Here is a 17,424-nt window from a genome sequence, read left to right as displayed (position 1 = left end):
ATGGCTGAGCTCTTACTTCCTGGTACCAACAACTTCCGTAAGTTCACTCATGAATCCTTGGCTGCTATTGAAAAAAGAATTGCTGCCAAGAGGAATTGTCGAAGAAATACTGTAGACCTGAAACCTGAGGAGAAACCACGTCCTCAACTTGACTTAAAAGCTTTCCAGAAGTTACCAGCTCTCTATGGAAATCCTCCTCCAGAGCTCATTGGAGAACCACTGGAGGATCTCGACCCATACTACAAAGATCATAAGGTTAGAGCCAATCCAGATGCTAAGATTATAACTTGGGTTTTTTGTGTGGCTAAGAAGTGTTTGTGTGAACGATCTATCAAACAGGTTTCCTTACATCCCTCTGGAAAAGCTATCATCCCTTTCTAGATTATAATAGTACAGGCACTTGGCATAGCTGAATGACATTAATTTTCCTTAAGAAAAGCTTGATTTTTAATTATAGAAATTAAATAATATGAACTTTGTTAACATTTGAATCCAAATGGAAGCAGGTAAAATAAAATGAATAAAGGAAGAAAAGGGAGTTTTGAGACAGATCTACAAGAGATTATAATAATTTTGTTAGTTTTCTTAAATTTCATTGTTTTAAACGTGTTCCTCTCTACCTCAATTCTTATGCTCCACTTCCGTATACAATACATGATCACTCAAGTACAAAATGATTTTAAAACCTTTACTGATGATTCCTATAAACCTTCTTATTCAGCTCCATATTGTAATCACAAATTATGGAAGAATATGATCATCAATAAAATTAGATAAGTTTGAACTAATCCATTAGAAATTAAGCTTATTGCTTCAGAAATGGTTAATATAATAATGGTAAAGGCTGCAATTCTTCCTTCCATCTCTATATATCTTGATTCAATGAGGTGTTTGATTTTTTTGACAAGAATAGTCATAAGCAAGATTAGTTCTGTGCACAGCTCTGCAAGTCCTAAGGTTTAAAAAATAAATTGATACTGAGAAATTTTTTTTTGCAGCTTGACCATTTATGGGTATTAAATCATTCATCAGTTTATGGCAAAAGGATAACAAAATATTAAAAAAAATCTTCCTATTTAAACAGACAGAATAAATTTAAAATCAAGCTCTTTCTTATCAACTGATATGTCAGGACATAGAATAAAAATATTGTCTGTATTCAACTTCCTGAAAACTTTACTTCATGTTTCTTATTTTAAAGGTTTTCATAGTGCTAAACAAACAGAAAACTATCTTCAGATTTACTGCTACACGTGCCTTATGGATCCTCAGTCCCTTCCATCCTATCCGAAGAACAGCAATTAAAATTTTAGTACATTCATATCCTTTTGTTGGCTCCATTTGCTCTCTGTTGTTACAAAAACACTGTATAATCCTGTGCTTTTATATTTCAGACCACTGAATGCATCTAGTCTTTTCCTCACTCCAGATGACTTCTAAATATGAATTACCTTAGAGATTATTTTTGTCTTGGTGCTTATGTGCTACTTAGAAATAAATAGTTTTGTGACTGCTGGGGATATTGAAGCCTGGTTTTCTCCAGATTTGTGTTTTGAGAATCATCAGTTATCTGATGGCTCAAAACAAGCATCTCATGCTGAAGCCTTATATAGTGAAAAAAATTATAATATCTCTATCCTCTTCCCCATCTTCTGTTTACCCAAACTGGAGGAATTAATTTCAACTCATGTACCAAAGCTGATCAACCACTGGCCAATTTTAAGTAAAAAAAGGCTGAGATAGACAGGCACACATATGAAAACACTTAGAAAGAAAGAAATATACCAACTTAGTTTCTTTAGGAAATCAGATAAAAAAAATATGCCTTTGGTATACGAAAGGGAAGATTTTCAGGATAACGTTACAAACAATGTCTTTGGAATATAAAGGTAACATAGATCCCGCCTCATATATCAAATTTAGGGAATGGGAATAATAAATCTATTGCTCCAGTTTGGCGCTGGGGGATGAGATCAGAGCAATAACACTGTCACCTGGGGCTGAATCAGGCCCAGTGCAGATTCTGCAGTATCCTATGTGGATTTTAGGTTTCCAGGCATTTCCTGACTGTACGATGCTGAGTTAGCTGCAAGGGGTCCAAAGATGTCATTGTGGCAGGGTGTAGACGTTCCTGGAGGAGTGATGCCTCTCATCTGAGACTTTTCTCAGGCAGCAAGTTGGCCGATATTGACATTTCTACAGCTGGGTTTGTGACAGTTTGACCATGCCTAGGCTAAAGCCAGGAGACGTTTTGTGGGGATAAGAGGATGCATGATGGAAAGGCTAGAAATCTTTCTGATGTACATCTATTTCCTGGATTACCAAAATGTGTGGTATGACACAAAGCATCAGATTAATCTCCAGATGCCAGTGCTTAAGCTTAGGTGTCTACATGTAAGCTGGATACCCAAGTTTCCATTCATACCCTGGAGTCAGCAGGTCCCAAGGAATAGCTGGCAGCCCCAAGAGTTGGCTAAACGCAGGCACCTAGAGCACTTTAAGAAACCTGCAAGTATCCTGGAAGACTCCACATTATTCCTTCAGGAGAGCACAGCTCTACCAACTTACAGTCGGATTTGCACTTTATCTGTATGATCTTGGGCAGAGTTCTAACTTTTATGCTACAAAACGAAACTAGAAATCCTACCTCCCACAGGTTGAGGATCCTTCTACCGAGTCTGCAGTGCTTAGAACAGCAGATCTCTTAGAGCAGCAGCCTATACAGAAGTCCAGATGGCATGAGTAACAACAACATTGTGTTGTCATCTGATATGGCTCAAAATCAGCAAGTACGTGTGTATTCAGTTCTTATATGCACCTAGAATCTAGACGCTATAATTATTACTGTTAGGATATCTACTTACATTTCTGTAACAGTGTCATAGTCTTTACCTTCACTCCCATGAATTACATTATTCACTTTGTTTATCATGTGCACTATTTTAACTAATTGTGCATTTATGGCTATGACTGAGTCTGCATCTCCTTCATGGAACAAGTATGTTGAGTAAGTATCTGCGGGTATGTATGGTTTTTTTATTCCATAGTTACACCACTGCATTATTGAGACTTATCTTGCCACTTTCACTCGAGATAGTTTACGGGGGATTTTATTTTTTTTGCCTATTTTTTGCTTTGAATGAGTACTTTTGTCTTTAAACTCCATATATACAGTAATTGTGGTGTCATAGGAGAGAGTAAGTGTAGATTAAGTTCCACTGTTGAACTAGTTTCGTCTGTCCAGTTTGTTACCCTACTTTCTTGATTTGCTCAATAATTATTTGCTCTTTATCCAGCTACATTTCCCATAGTTGCTGATGCTGATGAAGCACATCAAGAGCTTCTGTCTTTTAAAATTCCTTCTAATAACATTGCAATGCTGAGTTTTACTCTAATAGAAGATTCTGTCAGAACCTCCTGGCATGCAGGACACTGTAAGAAAGTAAAGCTCTTCTCTTCAGCCCTGCCAACACTCACAATGTTAAATCACAATAAACCCATGACTTTGTAGTCACACTTAAACTGGATAATCCCATGTTTTTATTTTTTTTTTAAAGAATGTTTCAGCTTTCACTTTTTCATAAAAATGTTAGAATAGGAACCCTGACAATTTAAACACATAAGGCAAAAGAAAAAAATCCAGAATATTTAATTTTAAAAGCAGCTCTAAAATTGATTTTGACTGCCTAATGTTACATGACATTGAAACAGCTGGGAATGGCAAATCCTCATGAACGCAGAAACAAGACTCTGCATGGTATTAATATACGTATCTCCAGCAGATGCTGAGATGCTTCTTTACCTATGAGAGCATTAAAAGTTAGATGAACGATGTCGCTGCTGTTGGCATCAAGACTATTGTTCAGATGCATTTCAATAATAATTTCAGAATACTCCTTTCCAAAGTAGAAGGGAAGCGCTATGTCCATATAATTTCTTAGTGCATTTGCTGACTACCAAACAAATGTCTCTTGAATTCTATAGGGAGATCACTGCCTTGTTGAAATGATAAGTGCACTCGGTAAATCCAGAAGAGCTTTTACTTATAATTGTCCATTAATAAGAGTAATTGCCATCTTAAATTGAAAATCCCGTACACTTGTATTGCTCTAAGTGTTCTAAACGTTTTGCAAAGAAATGGATGCTGCCTGCCCAAAGTAAATAATACGCAGCATATCACACATTCGCTTTGCCTCTTGAAACCAGAGGAAGATACAAATTTTGATATGTAATTTAGCAAGTAGCTAGGAGTTTTATTTTTCTTAAATTATGGGGACTCACTTGAAAGAGTTTGAAAAAAGTTGTTGAATGCCAAAAAAAAATATGACACAGGCATGCACATTAATAACCACATCCAGATTGCAGTCAACTACTGTCTCAAATTCCGTATCAGTCAGATAGTGATAGAATACACTGAAATCAACAGCAGTCTTTCCACTACTTCTCTGCAGTATTGGCTTGGTTTGTTGGCCAAAACAGGAAATAGTCTGACTGTCTCTCTTCTGTTAATTGCTAATGTTGCTGTTTTCCTTTGGCACTTTTCTTCCTCCGTTAGATTTACTTTCACTGGCATTTACACTTTTGAATCATTGATAAAAATATTGGCAAGAGGATTCTGTCTAAATGAATTCACTTTCCTTCGAGATCCCTGGAACTGGTTGGATTTCACTGTTATCCTTATGGCGTAAGTGGCAACATGCGCAATATGGATTATCTGAGCTTGTGGTCTGTATTTGAAGTTCTTGTTGTGGTGCAAAAGTCTCTTTGCAGTACAAATAAAACCCCTGTGCATCCTAACTGCATCCAAAACTATCTTGGCCGTTGACTCCTGCCCCTGGTTTATCGCTCACTGTACAACAATAACGTATGAGACATTCAAGAAGAAAGTAGAGGTGTGAAGAGCACAATATACACCGTGGTGAGCGTACCTGAACAGATGCATTTCAGTCAGTGAAATATAGCTGGGCTGCCAAATACAGACATACTGATCCCGTGAATTAAAATGTTAGTTTGAAAATAGAATGGTGACACCAGGGCAGTGGGTTAAATTTGGGTTCTTTATCTCAAAAAAAAAAAATAGTTGAGTTCAGTTTGCAGTAATTAAAAAGCTTTTATACTGGTTAGATGCAGCCACAGAAGGGATGTCAAACTATTTCAGCCACTGTTTCATCCTGAAAGGAATAATTTTGAGTGTTATCTTTGTTTACATTTTAAATGCATGGTGTTTTTAAGATGCTGACACAAAAGCGGTCGTGCACAAGTCAAGAGCAAAGGAAACTGTAATAATCAAGAAATGGGCCTCTATTTTAGAAATGTTCAAACAGATCCTTGATATGTAGTTCATTAATGCTTCAAATATGCTCAGAAGGATTGACAGTTAAGAATGGCCATTATAAAATAATTACTCTCCATTCAACCATTTGACATCACATCCTGACTTTGCAGATACGTGGGAGCATTTAGTAACTTGGGGAGCGTGTCTGTCCTTCGGACTTTCAGGGTTCTGAGAGCTTTAAAAACCATTTCAGTAGTCCCAGGTAAGAAACCTTATTTGCTGACTATTTACTGTTATTTGCAACCGATTCTTTAGTCCAATCAAAATGTTGGCTTTTGCCTTCTCTTTTTTCTTTCTTTTTTCTTTCTTTTTTTTCTCTCTATATCTCACAGGTTGCAGACAGAGCTAAATGCATGGACATGAATAGTGTCTCAATCCACCCAGCTCAAACAGACTATATCAAGTGTTAGAAATAATCTTGTGTTTAATTTATTTTCATTCTGCGTGATTTTGTTGACCCTTTATTATATCATTTTTACAGAACATTCTTCTAGCTGGTCTGTTTGTTATAGCCCAACAGAAACACCTCCGGTGACTGAATGGACTTTATTATCAATGATCTTACATCACTCCTGGAAGACCTTTCTTTTTCACTCTCCCCTTAGTTATACAGTCATTTTATTTTTTCTCATGACTAACACAAATCAAGAATCAGTAGGTTGCCCCTGTCTTCTCTTTCTGGTGTTCCTGATCATATTCATTGTTGTTTCCAGTGTTTCCAGATTCTTTATAGATTGTCAGTGTTGGAAATTTCAATTGGATTATGCAAATTACTTTTTCCAGATAAGAAAAACTAGATTATATCTGTTTCCAAACCCTTGTCTAAATATCTTACAGGGAATTGAAGGAACATCTGGAAATTCTGGGGTCAATAAAATCAGGACAAAAAATATTGTTCTCACAGTAATTCTCTCATCCAAGCTGTACTTGGATTACGAACGTATTTGCCACATATTTCTCAGTCATTTTGTACTTCTGTTGCTATACGTTTTTTGACTCCATTAATCTCAGTTTTTTCATTCTTTTGTCTTCCTAGGACTCAAGATCATTGTAGGGGCACTTATCCAGTCTGTTAAAAAACTTGCCAATGTGATGATCCTGACCGTTTTCTGCCTGAGTGTCTTTGCCCTTATAGGCCTCCAGCTTTTTAAGGGCAATTTAAGACGAAAGTGTGTCAGAAACTCTACAGAGTTCAATGAAATATCTGACTATATTAAAAAAAAGTGGGATTCCTATGAAATGTTTGCTAATTACTCAGGTAATTTTTCTCCTTAATTCTGCAACTCTTTTATATTACAATATAGACACCAATGCATGCATGTATAACCACTGCAGTAAATGATATTGATATTTTCATGATTTCTATTTTGATAACTATCTGATAATGGCCTTCAGATTGCCAGAGCAGCTTGCAGACAGCCAGGAATGCAACCCTTCCCTTCATTATATGAAATAATACTTCCAAATTTTCCAGTAACATCCAGCTCTGTTTCCCAGAATGATAAGATAAACTGAAATATGCATTAGTTCATTCTTTGCTGTAATTCCCCAAAGGTCACCTTTTACTACATATTTAAGAGTTCGTACACCTTCGTTCAGTGAAGTACTCTTCATCTTGAAGCAGATGAATTAATTTAAAAGTCAAAATACTTTCTTCTTCCATCATATATACCTTAAATATGTGATATATGTTTTATCTCTTATCTAAGATATATACAACATATATCTTTCATGTATGCCTCCTGACTGAGGCTGGTGATAGAAGCATAGAGCACTGAAGCATTCTCAGAGGAGCAGCAACTGTAAGGTGCAATTCAGCAAAGAAAAGCCTCAATATACATGAAAAATATACACCGAAAGTAGACAATATCTATGCTACAAATATGAAGAAAGTTTCATCACTGAAGAAAATCTCCATCAGCGAGTTCAGACTTAGTAGCAGTTATATGAGGAGAAAAACATTCTCCCAAAGGAAATGTTGAAATACATTAAAAAACTACACAGGATTGGTGTTTGTGTACGCTCCGTGTGGGAGATTTGTTCAGACAGGATTTCTTTAATAACTTCATAGTCCAAGGGAAGAAAATCTTTTATATAAACATCTGTCAGTAAAACCTTTTTGCAAGTATACCTACCAAAAAACCCATACATGAGAACAAAGTAATTTACTTATACCAAAATACTAATTTTCTGTGTTAAAGGAACAGAAAACAAAATAATTTTATTCTTTTTGGGTTTGGGGCAGCATGGATGGATGTTGGTTGTTGGGTTTCTTTAAGTGTAAAACATTTCAGCTGTATAAAGGCCTGGAAAAAGTAGGACACAAGGATTGAAAAATCAGCATTTTTAATCAAACTTTTTCTTGTTCACAACCCACATTATACATCTTGTTTTTAGTGTGATGTGCAATGATGGCAATAGGAACAGGAGGGCTGCTTAATGAAAGCTAAATGACTTTCCTGCAGGATTTGACTTAGAGTAAGCAGAGTTTTCCATTAAATGATTTTCTGTATAATTTTATGAGTTGCTTTGGTGTTTACATAGCATTAAGTTCCCAGATCCAACCTGGTGAACTAAATGCTATTATGATTCTCTGAAGCTCAATCACTGAATCTTATTTAAAAACCCTCTTTGTCAGTTTGGGGGAGCAGAGACGCAGAATTGAGGTGAAAAGTAGCCCAGAGAGTGACTCAGCCCTTTATGATGTGTTTACATGGTATTGATAGTAAAGATTCCTGCTGGCTCTGACTTACCTGATGAGCACAGCTGAGGCTTAAGAAATACCAGGAGAACACAACACCTTCCTTGCATCTGGGATAATAACCTCACATTTTAATGAGGCTAATTAGCTATTAGCATTAAAGCTATTATTACTTTCAGTTTGCTGCTAGCTCAGGCATCAGCTATTCTGCTAAGAGAAGTAAAGGAAGAGGTCAAAAAGGGGCACAGCTCCAGTATCCCAATGGACAAATCTGTGTTTCTCAGCTAAGAGGGTTAGGATCTGCTGATTAGCTCAGCAAGGTAGTGACATAGCATGGTGTGTATCCACACAGCCAAATGCTCTTTCTTCTTCCTCAAAACAGGACTTGGTTTTCATTGCTCATTGGAAACAGAACTTGATTATGCTACCCTAAATGATGTACCCCTGGAGAGGAATAATTGCGGGGGGCCAAAACTGTGCCAGAGTTTGTGCTACTAATAATCATTCCAAGGACTGTGCTTGAGCCTGAGCCTTCCGATCTTTGGTTTCCTTTATACAGATGTGGCCAAAGTGATATTACTGTTTTTAAAATTCTGTTTTAAGGACTGAAATTTATGTATACACGTACGTATGTTTATAAATGAGGGCAGGGCATCTTGCAATCCCGTGCAATCACTGTGAGCATAGGAAATCTCTCTCTTTTGAATGCTCATTTCATATTTGCTACACAGCAATTTGTATGTTTGTGCACATACTCTTACAGGTCAGTGATTACTCATCATGTTAAAGGATAGGGGAGTCAGGCCAGAAAGTGTTTGGTTTTTAATATTTTCCCCCTTTTTTATAGCATACTTTGCTAAGAAAGAAGGCACCTCAGAAGTTTTGCTGTGTGGTCCTGGTGCTGGGTAAGCGCACTTATGAATATTTCTTGTTTGGAAGTTTTCTCTGCCTCAATGTTTCTGTATTTGCTTGGTCAAAAGAAATGAAAGCAGCAATTCCAGACTACCTTTGAATGCTGAACCAAGAACATAGGCAACAAAATATAGTAAATAGAAAATTTAATACTTTGAGAGAACAAAGCATGAACCTGCAGTTGGCTTATTCAGGTCAGAGGAGAGGTACTTTCTTCTCTGTGAAGCTTCACAAATGTTAATGTAAGGAAGAAACCCCATGGATTTTGGAGGGTAGATTTAGGCAAGGAGAGAGAAGTGGCTGCCTTGCAGGGAGGGGCAGGGGACAAGGATTGGTGATGAGGGAGATTTTCTGGGTTGGTGCTCTATTCCAGCCTGTCTTCTTCCTTTGTTGCTAGGTTGTGGGTGCTGTTTTATCCATCCCACTTTCCAGCCAGTAATAACTGGAGTAGAAAATTTGTTTGCAATCTAATGAAACGCAGAGCTAAATAATAATCAGAAATCTCACATAAGGTGAAGTTTTCCTTGAAAGCTGCAGAGTTATAAGAGCTCCATTTTTTATTGTTACTTCTAGGACCTGCCCTCCAGACTATACATGCCAGCAAATCGGGCCAAATCCTGATTATGGTTTCACTAGTTTTGATACATTTGGCTGGGCTTTTCTTTCCTTATTCCGCCTAATGACGCAGGACTACTGGGAGCGTCTGTACCAGCAGGTACCTAATTTGTGCATAATACAGAACTGATCTTCCAGGGAAAGCAATAGCTGAAGCAGAAAATGCATAGAGAGGACAAGAAACCTCAAAAAAAAAAGCAATAGCTGCAAGTCATCAAGACTATGTTCTCCTTTCTAGCAAGCTTTAACTCCTTGAAAAGGAATTCTGATGTGCTTCCCAGCAATACTCCTGCTGGTTTATGGACTGGAAAAAAAGAACTGAAGGGGTCCTGTATTGTCCATCAAAAATATAACAATACATCCTTAATTGTCCCCATGGGGTATACGATGAGCGACTCATAGGCAATGGTATAGGAAGAGGAAGAAAGAAGGGGAAGAAGGGACAAGGAAGGGATAGTGCCATTTAAGCTTCCTAAAACATTGTGTCCATTGGTAATTTGGTAATTTTTATCTCTGGGGTGTGTTGCTTACAGACCCTCAGAGCTTCTGGGAAGGTGTATATACTCTTCTTCATGCTGGTCATCTTTCTGGGCTCATTTTATCTAGTCAACTTGATTCTTGCTGTAGTAACAATGGCATATGAAGACCAGAACAAGGCCACCATCGCTGAAACAGAGGCAAAAGAAAGGAAATTTCGGGAAGCCATGGAATTGTTACAGAAGGAGCAGGAGGTATTTAAATTATTCCCTTTCAAGCATTAGTCTCAGTGCTGTGTTGTCAGTTACATGAGAAAAAGCATCACTCTTTGTACATGGCTGTATAGAGTAGTCACAGGAACAGGAGGAAGGGATAAATTATTGAAAGTAGTAATTCCTAGAGCTATATGAGCAATTCCTTGTTCAGCTGTGTACTTTTCCTGAGAAAGAAGAAATTTTGTTGAGGATAATAAGCATTAAAGTCTGCTGTAAGAAAAATAGTATTTTAAAATATAGAAAATGTAATCCCATCAGCTAGCAGTTTCCAAAAGAAAATAAGTTTTTTTAAAAAAAAAAATTCTTCTATTTTATCATTGTAGGCTGCTGAACAGAGAAATATACAGTAATTCAGTTGATCAACTGAATTAAAAACTGAGCCAAAACCTATTACAGTTAAGTGAAAATTCTCTTGGTAACTTAAATGCCTTAGAACCTTCTTGAACAAAACATTCCTGAGTTTTGAAAATATCATCCTAAAGTCAGTATGGGAAGGAAAATCAGACAGACTGTGAATACAGTCCCAAGGATCCCCAACGAAAAGGCTGACTTTTAATATTGTTCGAGCATTTATTTGAGGAAAAGAATATGTTCTGCAGTATTATTTCCAAACTGTATTTTTGTTGTAAGAAAATCTGTCTGATGGAGAAACAGGAGCTCCATGTTTTGCCCATGACAGGCCCAACACACATGATAGTGTAACATACTGCAAATTACAAATTGTTTAGTGCTCCACATGTTGGGGAAATTCTCTCCTCTTTCTTTTATCGTTATCACATATTAGAAGATTTTTGAGTATTGTGAAACACAGTTTGTTAAGAGGAAATAATACAGAGTACAGACGTTTTCTTGCTGCTTATATTCAAAGTACTCGGCAAAATATTGTCTATGTTCTTGTTTTATTTTCAGTCATTGGGTATTAAAGGAATTGATATCCTGTCAATTAACTCCTTCGAAGCCTCTTCTCTGTCTCCCAAAGAAATCAAAGGACGAAGGAATAGGATAAAGAGAAATAAGTCCTTGGGGACAGAAGATAATGAAGAAGAACAATTCCCCAAATCACAGTCCACAGACAGTCAACGAAAGTTGGTAATCTATTGTCTGAATCTGAGATCCCTACAGCTTTCCCAGTTTTAATATTAGAATAAATTTCCTGAAAGCACAAACAAAATCCCATTACAAACAGTAATCATTCTTAAGTCTTTAAAATAAACAATCTTTTTGGATAAGGAAGAATTATATGCAAAAATTAACTTGAAAAGGAAATATTGTGAACAAAGAATGGAAGTAAAGTTATAATAACAGCTAAAATACATTTTCTATGACACTGGGAAATAGAAAAAGGTGAATAACTATCAGAAATTTACTACTTTGTCATCATTCTCTGTTAAAAATTCTTACTTAAAATATAAATATAAAGCTTATCACAAAAATACCTGCTACAGCTGGTAGGGTTTTATAATAGTGCTTTTTAAAATATAAGTATAATCCTTTCTGAAAAATCTAAATCAAATAAGAGTTTTGGACTTGCAGTGGTTGACAGGAAACACTATGAAACTCTGAACATTTATTGCTTCCTAAATTTTTCTCTATGATATTATGCCATTCTCTCTTTATTCTTTTTACTGGGCTTTTAGTCCTTCCTTGGCCTAATGTATGGTCCCAACGCAAATCAGGCAAAACGCAGACTTAGCCATGGGAGTGTGTTCAATTTCCAAATACCTGCCTTAGAAGTTGATTCCAGAGTGGATTTTGGCAGTGAAGAGACTCGCAGTGCTGAGGAACACGGAATCCAGCGTCGGTCAGTGTCAATCACACAGATGGGAAGACGTTACAGCGTGCAAAGTCAAATGAGCTGTGGCTCTCATCCCAATACCCCAAAATGCATGCAGAGCAGCAAGCGAGCTAACACAGATGACTGCAATGGGGTGGTTTCAGTGATGGGAGAAGGAAGCAGCAGAGTACACAGTCTCGATCCAGTGTCTTCTGAAGGAGCAATGCTTCCACCAGTGATGGAAGACACGAGAAAGAGTGATCTGGTAAGTAGAAGATATTATTCAAAGCATATAGTTCATATTATGGTTACTCAGTCAGAGGCAGGTTATTCTTTGTCTTAAGAGTTTCAGTGAAATGGTCAATAGTGGTGTGAAATGAAGTATAGTGGTGCGAGGAGTTTCTTAGTTGTTAGTAGAAAGCTGGTTTTCATACTCTGATGAATTCCCAAAAACTAGTCAATTGCTTCCACATTCCTGTCAAGAATCTTAATTTTCTGCTATGCACAACTTACACTAACACACATTTGAAGAGTCCTAGTGCTGACATTCAAGTCACTAAAGAGTCTTTTTATCCCATGCTCTGTCCAGGAGGGTAATTTTGGGCAATATCTGTATTTTTTTTCTCCTTCAGAACACCTTTAACATCATGCAGAATCTTCTGTAAGTTCCCCAAGTGGGAAGAGATGCTTCTCCACCAGTTTATTCTCATGTCTCAGGAATACTTCTTAAGCCTATTTCCCCTCATACACTTATTTACGACGTTTGTGCTTGCCCTGTTGATATAACATGCTTGCAGGATCCATTTGCTGCAGCATTATTACTGGAGAGTAGAACCCTTATTCTCAACATCTATTACAGCTTGTAAAAAGGTCCATATATTTGGCTGCTTGTCATTATTCCTATTAACTTTCCTAGTTACCCATCATCACAGGCTACTTCATTTTATTCCTGTGGTATCTCCCTAATCATGTTTACTTCTTTAAGCAGCCAGCTGTAAATGATGAGAGCAGCATGATGCATTTGCCTCCTCATCTGTCAGTGGAGTACTTTAACGAGGCACTTCAGAGACAAAGGGCAGCCAGTGCAGTCAGCATAATTACCAGTGTCTTGGAGGGTAAGTGGTTTCTCATTATGCTTATTTCATTCCTAAGGTAATGCTGGCATGAAAGACCAAAATGTCAATACATTTCTTAAAGGTTAACAGAGATTTGTAGGTGTGTGGTTAGGAATTTCATTGTTAATTTGGCTCCTTTTTTAAAAAAGACGCATTATGACACAGTCTTTATATACTAGAGCAAATCTTTTGCCTAGTCCAAGATCTTGTTTTTTAAGATAGGCGGTGAAGGAGACTGGAGTGAGACTGGGTGGAAGGAGTTTCTCCAGCATCTGAAGTGCAGGACCGGGATACTGTTCTCTTCCCCTCACCCTGCAAGTTGTGATATGTCACTGACAAACACAGGCATGCAGAATCCAACAATCGAATTACTCAAGCAAAAACAATTATGACAACTCCTGGGCTATGAATACTAACCTTGCTATTTTAGCCCTTTAACTTACCTTTCCATGTGAGATTTTTTTTGAGGTTTTATCATAGACAATTGTTTCAATGACTGTTAGTTTCGTTGCGGATCTCATTAAAAAAGTCAGCTTAAGTTGTTCAGGATGAGGAAGTCTTCTGTTGTTCCTGTTCAGGAACTTGGTCACCAGTTCTTGGATCACAAATAGGGGATTTAGCAGGGGGATAATGGCAGGAAGATCCTCCTTCTTAAATTTTCTAAAATTTTTCTTGGGATAATCAGAGTTGTAGCAGGTCCTGTGGAGCTCTGTTTGCAGTGTAATTCACTAAAGATGTGGGGTTTGTTGCACACTTTCAGCTGTGACCTGGGATGGAATAGCTGTAAGTCGCTGTGGATTAACCTGAGAACAGGTATCAGAAAGGGGGAAACCAAAGGTCTTTGCTGCGACCTGAACGCTAGTTCTGCTGGATCCACACTGTATACATAAAGGAGAAGACATTTGATCTATAATAAGACAAGAGGTAGACCTGGAGTGGGATTGAGTAAAGGTGATGACACTGGAGTAAGCGTTGTACAGTGGAATCTGAGAGTTGAGCCTGGAGGAGAAGAAATGAAAACTAAACAGTGGGGAGAAATAAGGGCAGGTCCAACTAAGGAAAAGGTATGAGTCAGATCCACCTCATTTGATCTCAAAAAAAAGTTTCAGGTCCCTGAAAACCAGATTACTAATAATTCCTATTGTGTTCCTATTTAGCTTTAAGTAAGCTGCAGTTTGTCAGTGGATTTGCACAGGGCTTCAGCAGGGTAAAAAATATTTTGGGGACTCATTAATATTGATAGTGAAGAAAGAGAGGCTATAAGATTTATATTTGACCAATAGTATGTAAATAACAGAGCCAGAACTGCTTCTATCCCATGTTTTACTAATGGAAAAAGGAGAGGTGAGGCAATTTGCATCAGCTGGGAAACGGCAGGTGTGACCTTTCCATTAGAAGTGGCCTAAAGTCAAATTTCAGCTACTGTAGTTTGGATTCGCCTTACCTAAAATCATTGTAGGTGACTGTGGCTGTCACTGACTTTCTAGGTTCCCTTGAGGGTCAAAGGAGAAAAAAAAGATGTTGGATGTCATACAGCCAGTGTCTTAGACATCTACATAAGGCACTTTTTACTCTGTCCTCAGCTGCTATATTGACCTGTAAGAGTGGGAGAGACTGTGGTGTGGCCTCCGCATCATAAAACACCTATATTTACTCAGACGCTTGTCATATGAGTCTAAGATGAATAAAGCCTGATCCAAGGGCTTTTGAAGTAAGATTACATGAAAGAATTTTGAATCCAATTTTCTCTTAATTTTACCTTCATGTTTATTAGCTGGCGTAGTGACAACATGAGTGGTAGAAAGTACAGGAAAGCTTTGGGACTCCCATGTGAAATGAGAGGTTTTGTTTTTCTTCTCTGGTTTTTGAATACTTGAAGTTGTTATTTCACTATCTTGCTCAACAATAACTATTTAATTATAGTGGCATTTTCTTTCACATTTAGAACTTGAAGAATCTCAGCGGAGATGCCCACCATGCCTGAAGGATCTTGCTTTAAAGTATCTAATTTGGGACTGTTGTCCACTTTGGTTGAGAATCAAGAAAAAAGTGGCTGCTTTTATAAAGGATCCTTTTATTGATCTCACCATCACTGTTTGCATTGTGATCAATACTTTGTTCATGGCACTGGAGCATAATAATATGACAGATAGTTTTAAATTCATGCTTAATGTAGGCAATTTGGTAAGTAAATTTTCAGCAATGTGACATTTTATGCCAAGGAGTGATTGATAGGTGTTTTCACTTGAGACACAAAGAGTATCAGTAAAAATTAAATGTTAGCATGTTCTGCATTTATAAACTCTAGAGTTCTTACATAGAAAATTCCCAGATTTTATTGATACACTTTTAACGCACTCCTGAGAAAGCAGAAAACAATCCTGTCATTTTAATTCAAAGTGCATCAGAAATTCATAAAAATGAATTCTCTTGACCTTTCCATGAATATTTGTGGGAACAAAAACTAACGATAAGACAAATTCATGGTTACTTTTAGGCTTATGCTAGTGTTTCTTTGTCACAGGTTTTTACAGGAATCTTCACTGCAGAAATGATCTTAAAAATCATTGCTTTAGATCCTTATTACTATTTTCAGCAGCCATGGAATATTTTTGACAGTGTAATTGTCACATTGAGTTTAATTGAACTGAGTTTACCCAAATACAAAGGCAAGAAAGAAAGACGAAGAGGAGGAACCCTGTCAGTTTTAAGATCCTTCAGACTGGTAATGCCTCACACTTACTCAGTTGTATAAAATGTTTTGTTGTGAATATAATAGAGAATACTTTTGTTTTCTGCAGTTAGGAACTTATTATCTTTTTTGTATATTATTTTTCCTCCTCTGGCGCTAGGAATAAGAAACACACTCTTAAGCTCTTTTTGGTGTTAGAGTCAGCATTTAATGACATATTTATTTCTTTCAAATATGCTAAGAAATATTCCAAGGAAAAAATATTCCATATTAGGCATGTTATAAAACTAGTGTAAAAAAAAAACCCCAAACCTACCACAGGAAACTTAGGAAAAAGTGTCAGAGTACAAATATGGAAAAAAACAGCATTCAAAATTAGACATGAAATAATGTTAAAATATTCATGTTAAATATGGTTGTAGTCTAGTGAAGGTCCTACTGACTGGAAAAGGGGAAACGTACCTACTATTTTTAAAAAAGGAAGACCCAGGGAACTACAGGCTGGTCAGGCTCACTGCTCTGCCGTGAAAGATCAGGCACGTGGAAAATAGGGAGGTGACTGGTGACCGCATACGTGCTTTCAGTAAGGGGCAAATTGTGCCTGACAAATTTAGTGGCCTTCTACAATGGGGCTACAGCATTGGTGGGTAAGGGAAGAGTAAGTGACATCATCTGCCTGGACTCACACAAAGCATTTGATGCTGTCCTGCACAATGTTCTTGTCTCTAAACTGAAGAAGCATGGTTTTGATGGATGGACCACCAGGTGGATAAGAAATTTGTTGGAAGGTTGCACTCAAGGGGTTGTGGTCAATGTCCAAATATAGGCCAGAGACGAATGAGGTTCGTCAGGGGTCAGTGTAGTTTAATATCTTTGTTGCAGACATGGACAATTGGATTGAGTGCACTCTCAGCGAGTCTGCTGATAACACTAAGTTGTGTGGCATGGTCAGTACGCTAAGAGGGAAGGGATATCATCAAGAGGGACCTTGACAAGCTTGAGAGGTGTGCCTGTGCTAACCTCATGAAGACCAAGTGCAAGGTCTTGCATTTGGATTGGGGCAATCCCAAGCACAAATACAGGCTGAGTAGAGAATGGATTGAGAATAGCCCAGAAAAGAAGGACTTGGGGGTGCTAGTGGGTGAGAAGCTCAACAAGAGTCAGCAATGTGCATTTGCAGCCCAGAATGCCAACTGTATCCCGGGCTACATCAAAAGCAGTGTGACCAGCAGGCTGAGGGAGGTGATTCTCTCCATCCACTCTACTCCTACTCTACTCCTACACTACTCCCCTCTCATGAGACGTCATCTAGGGTATTGGGTTTAGTTCTGGAGTCCTTAGCATAGGAAAGATATGGAACTGTTAGAGCGAGCCTAGAGGAGGACCACAGAGACGATCAGAGGGCTGGAGCACCTCCCCTATGAGGCCAGGCTGAGAGAGTTAGTCTTGTTTAGCCTAGAGGAAAAAAAGACTCTAGGAAGATCTTGTAGCAGCCTTCCAGTACTTAAAGGGGGCCTACAGGAAGGCT

General features: G+C 37.8%; 1 protein-coding gene across 1 annotated transcript in view; it reads left to right on the top strand.

Moving 5' to 3' along the window:
- Positions 1-17,424, top strand: part of LOC104057022 (sodium channel protein type 5 subunit alpha-like) — a 35,587-nt gene continuing 18,163 nt past the window's right edge. Inside the window, exons 1-14 of the mRNA XM_054058101.1 lie at positions 1-255; positions 1,202-1,320; positions 2,912-3,007; positions 4,556-4,684; positions 5,446-5,537; positions 6,372-6,593; positions 8,884-8,941; positions 9,522-9,663; positions 10,097-10,294; positions 11,225-11,404; positions 11,953-12,354; positions 13,075-13,204; positions 15,150-15,388; positions 15,729-15,929. Of these exons, the coding sequence (XP_053914076.1) occupies positions 1-255; positions 1,202-1,320; positions 2,912-3,007; positions 4,556-4,684; positions 5,446-5,537; positions 6,372-6,593; positions 8,884-8,941; positions 9,522-9,663; positions 10,097-10,294; positions 11,225-11,404; positions 11,953-12,354; positions 13,075-13,204; positions 15,150-15,388; positions 15,729-15,929 (2,463 nt within the window). The remainder of the gene's footprint in view (positions 256-1,201; positions 1,321-2,911; positions 3,008-4,555; positions 4,685-5,445; positions 5,538-6,371; positions 6,594-8,883; positions 8,942-9,521; positions 9,664-10,096; positions 10,295-11,224; positions 11,405-11,952; positions 12,355-13,074; positions 13,205-15,149; positions 15,389-15,728; positions 15,930-17,424) is intronic.

The sequence above is a fragment of the Cuculus canorus genome, chromosome 2, assembly GCF_017976375.1.
Source record: "Cuculus canorus isolate bCucCan1 chromosome 2, bCucCan1.pri, whole genome shotgun sequence".
NCBI classification, from domain to species: Eukaryota; Metazoa; Chordata; class Aves; order Cuculiformes; family Cuculidae; genus Cuculus; species Cuculus canorus.
This window is presented reverse-complemented; position numbering and strand designations above follow the sequence as displayed.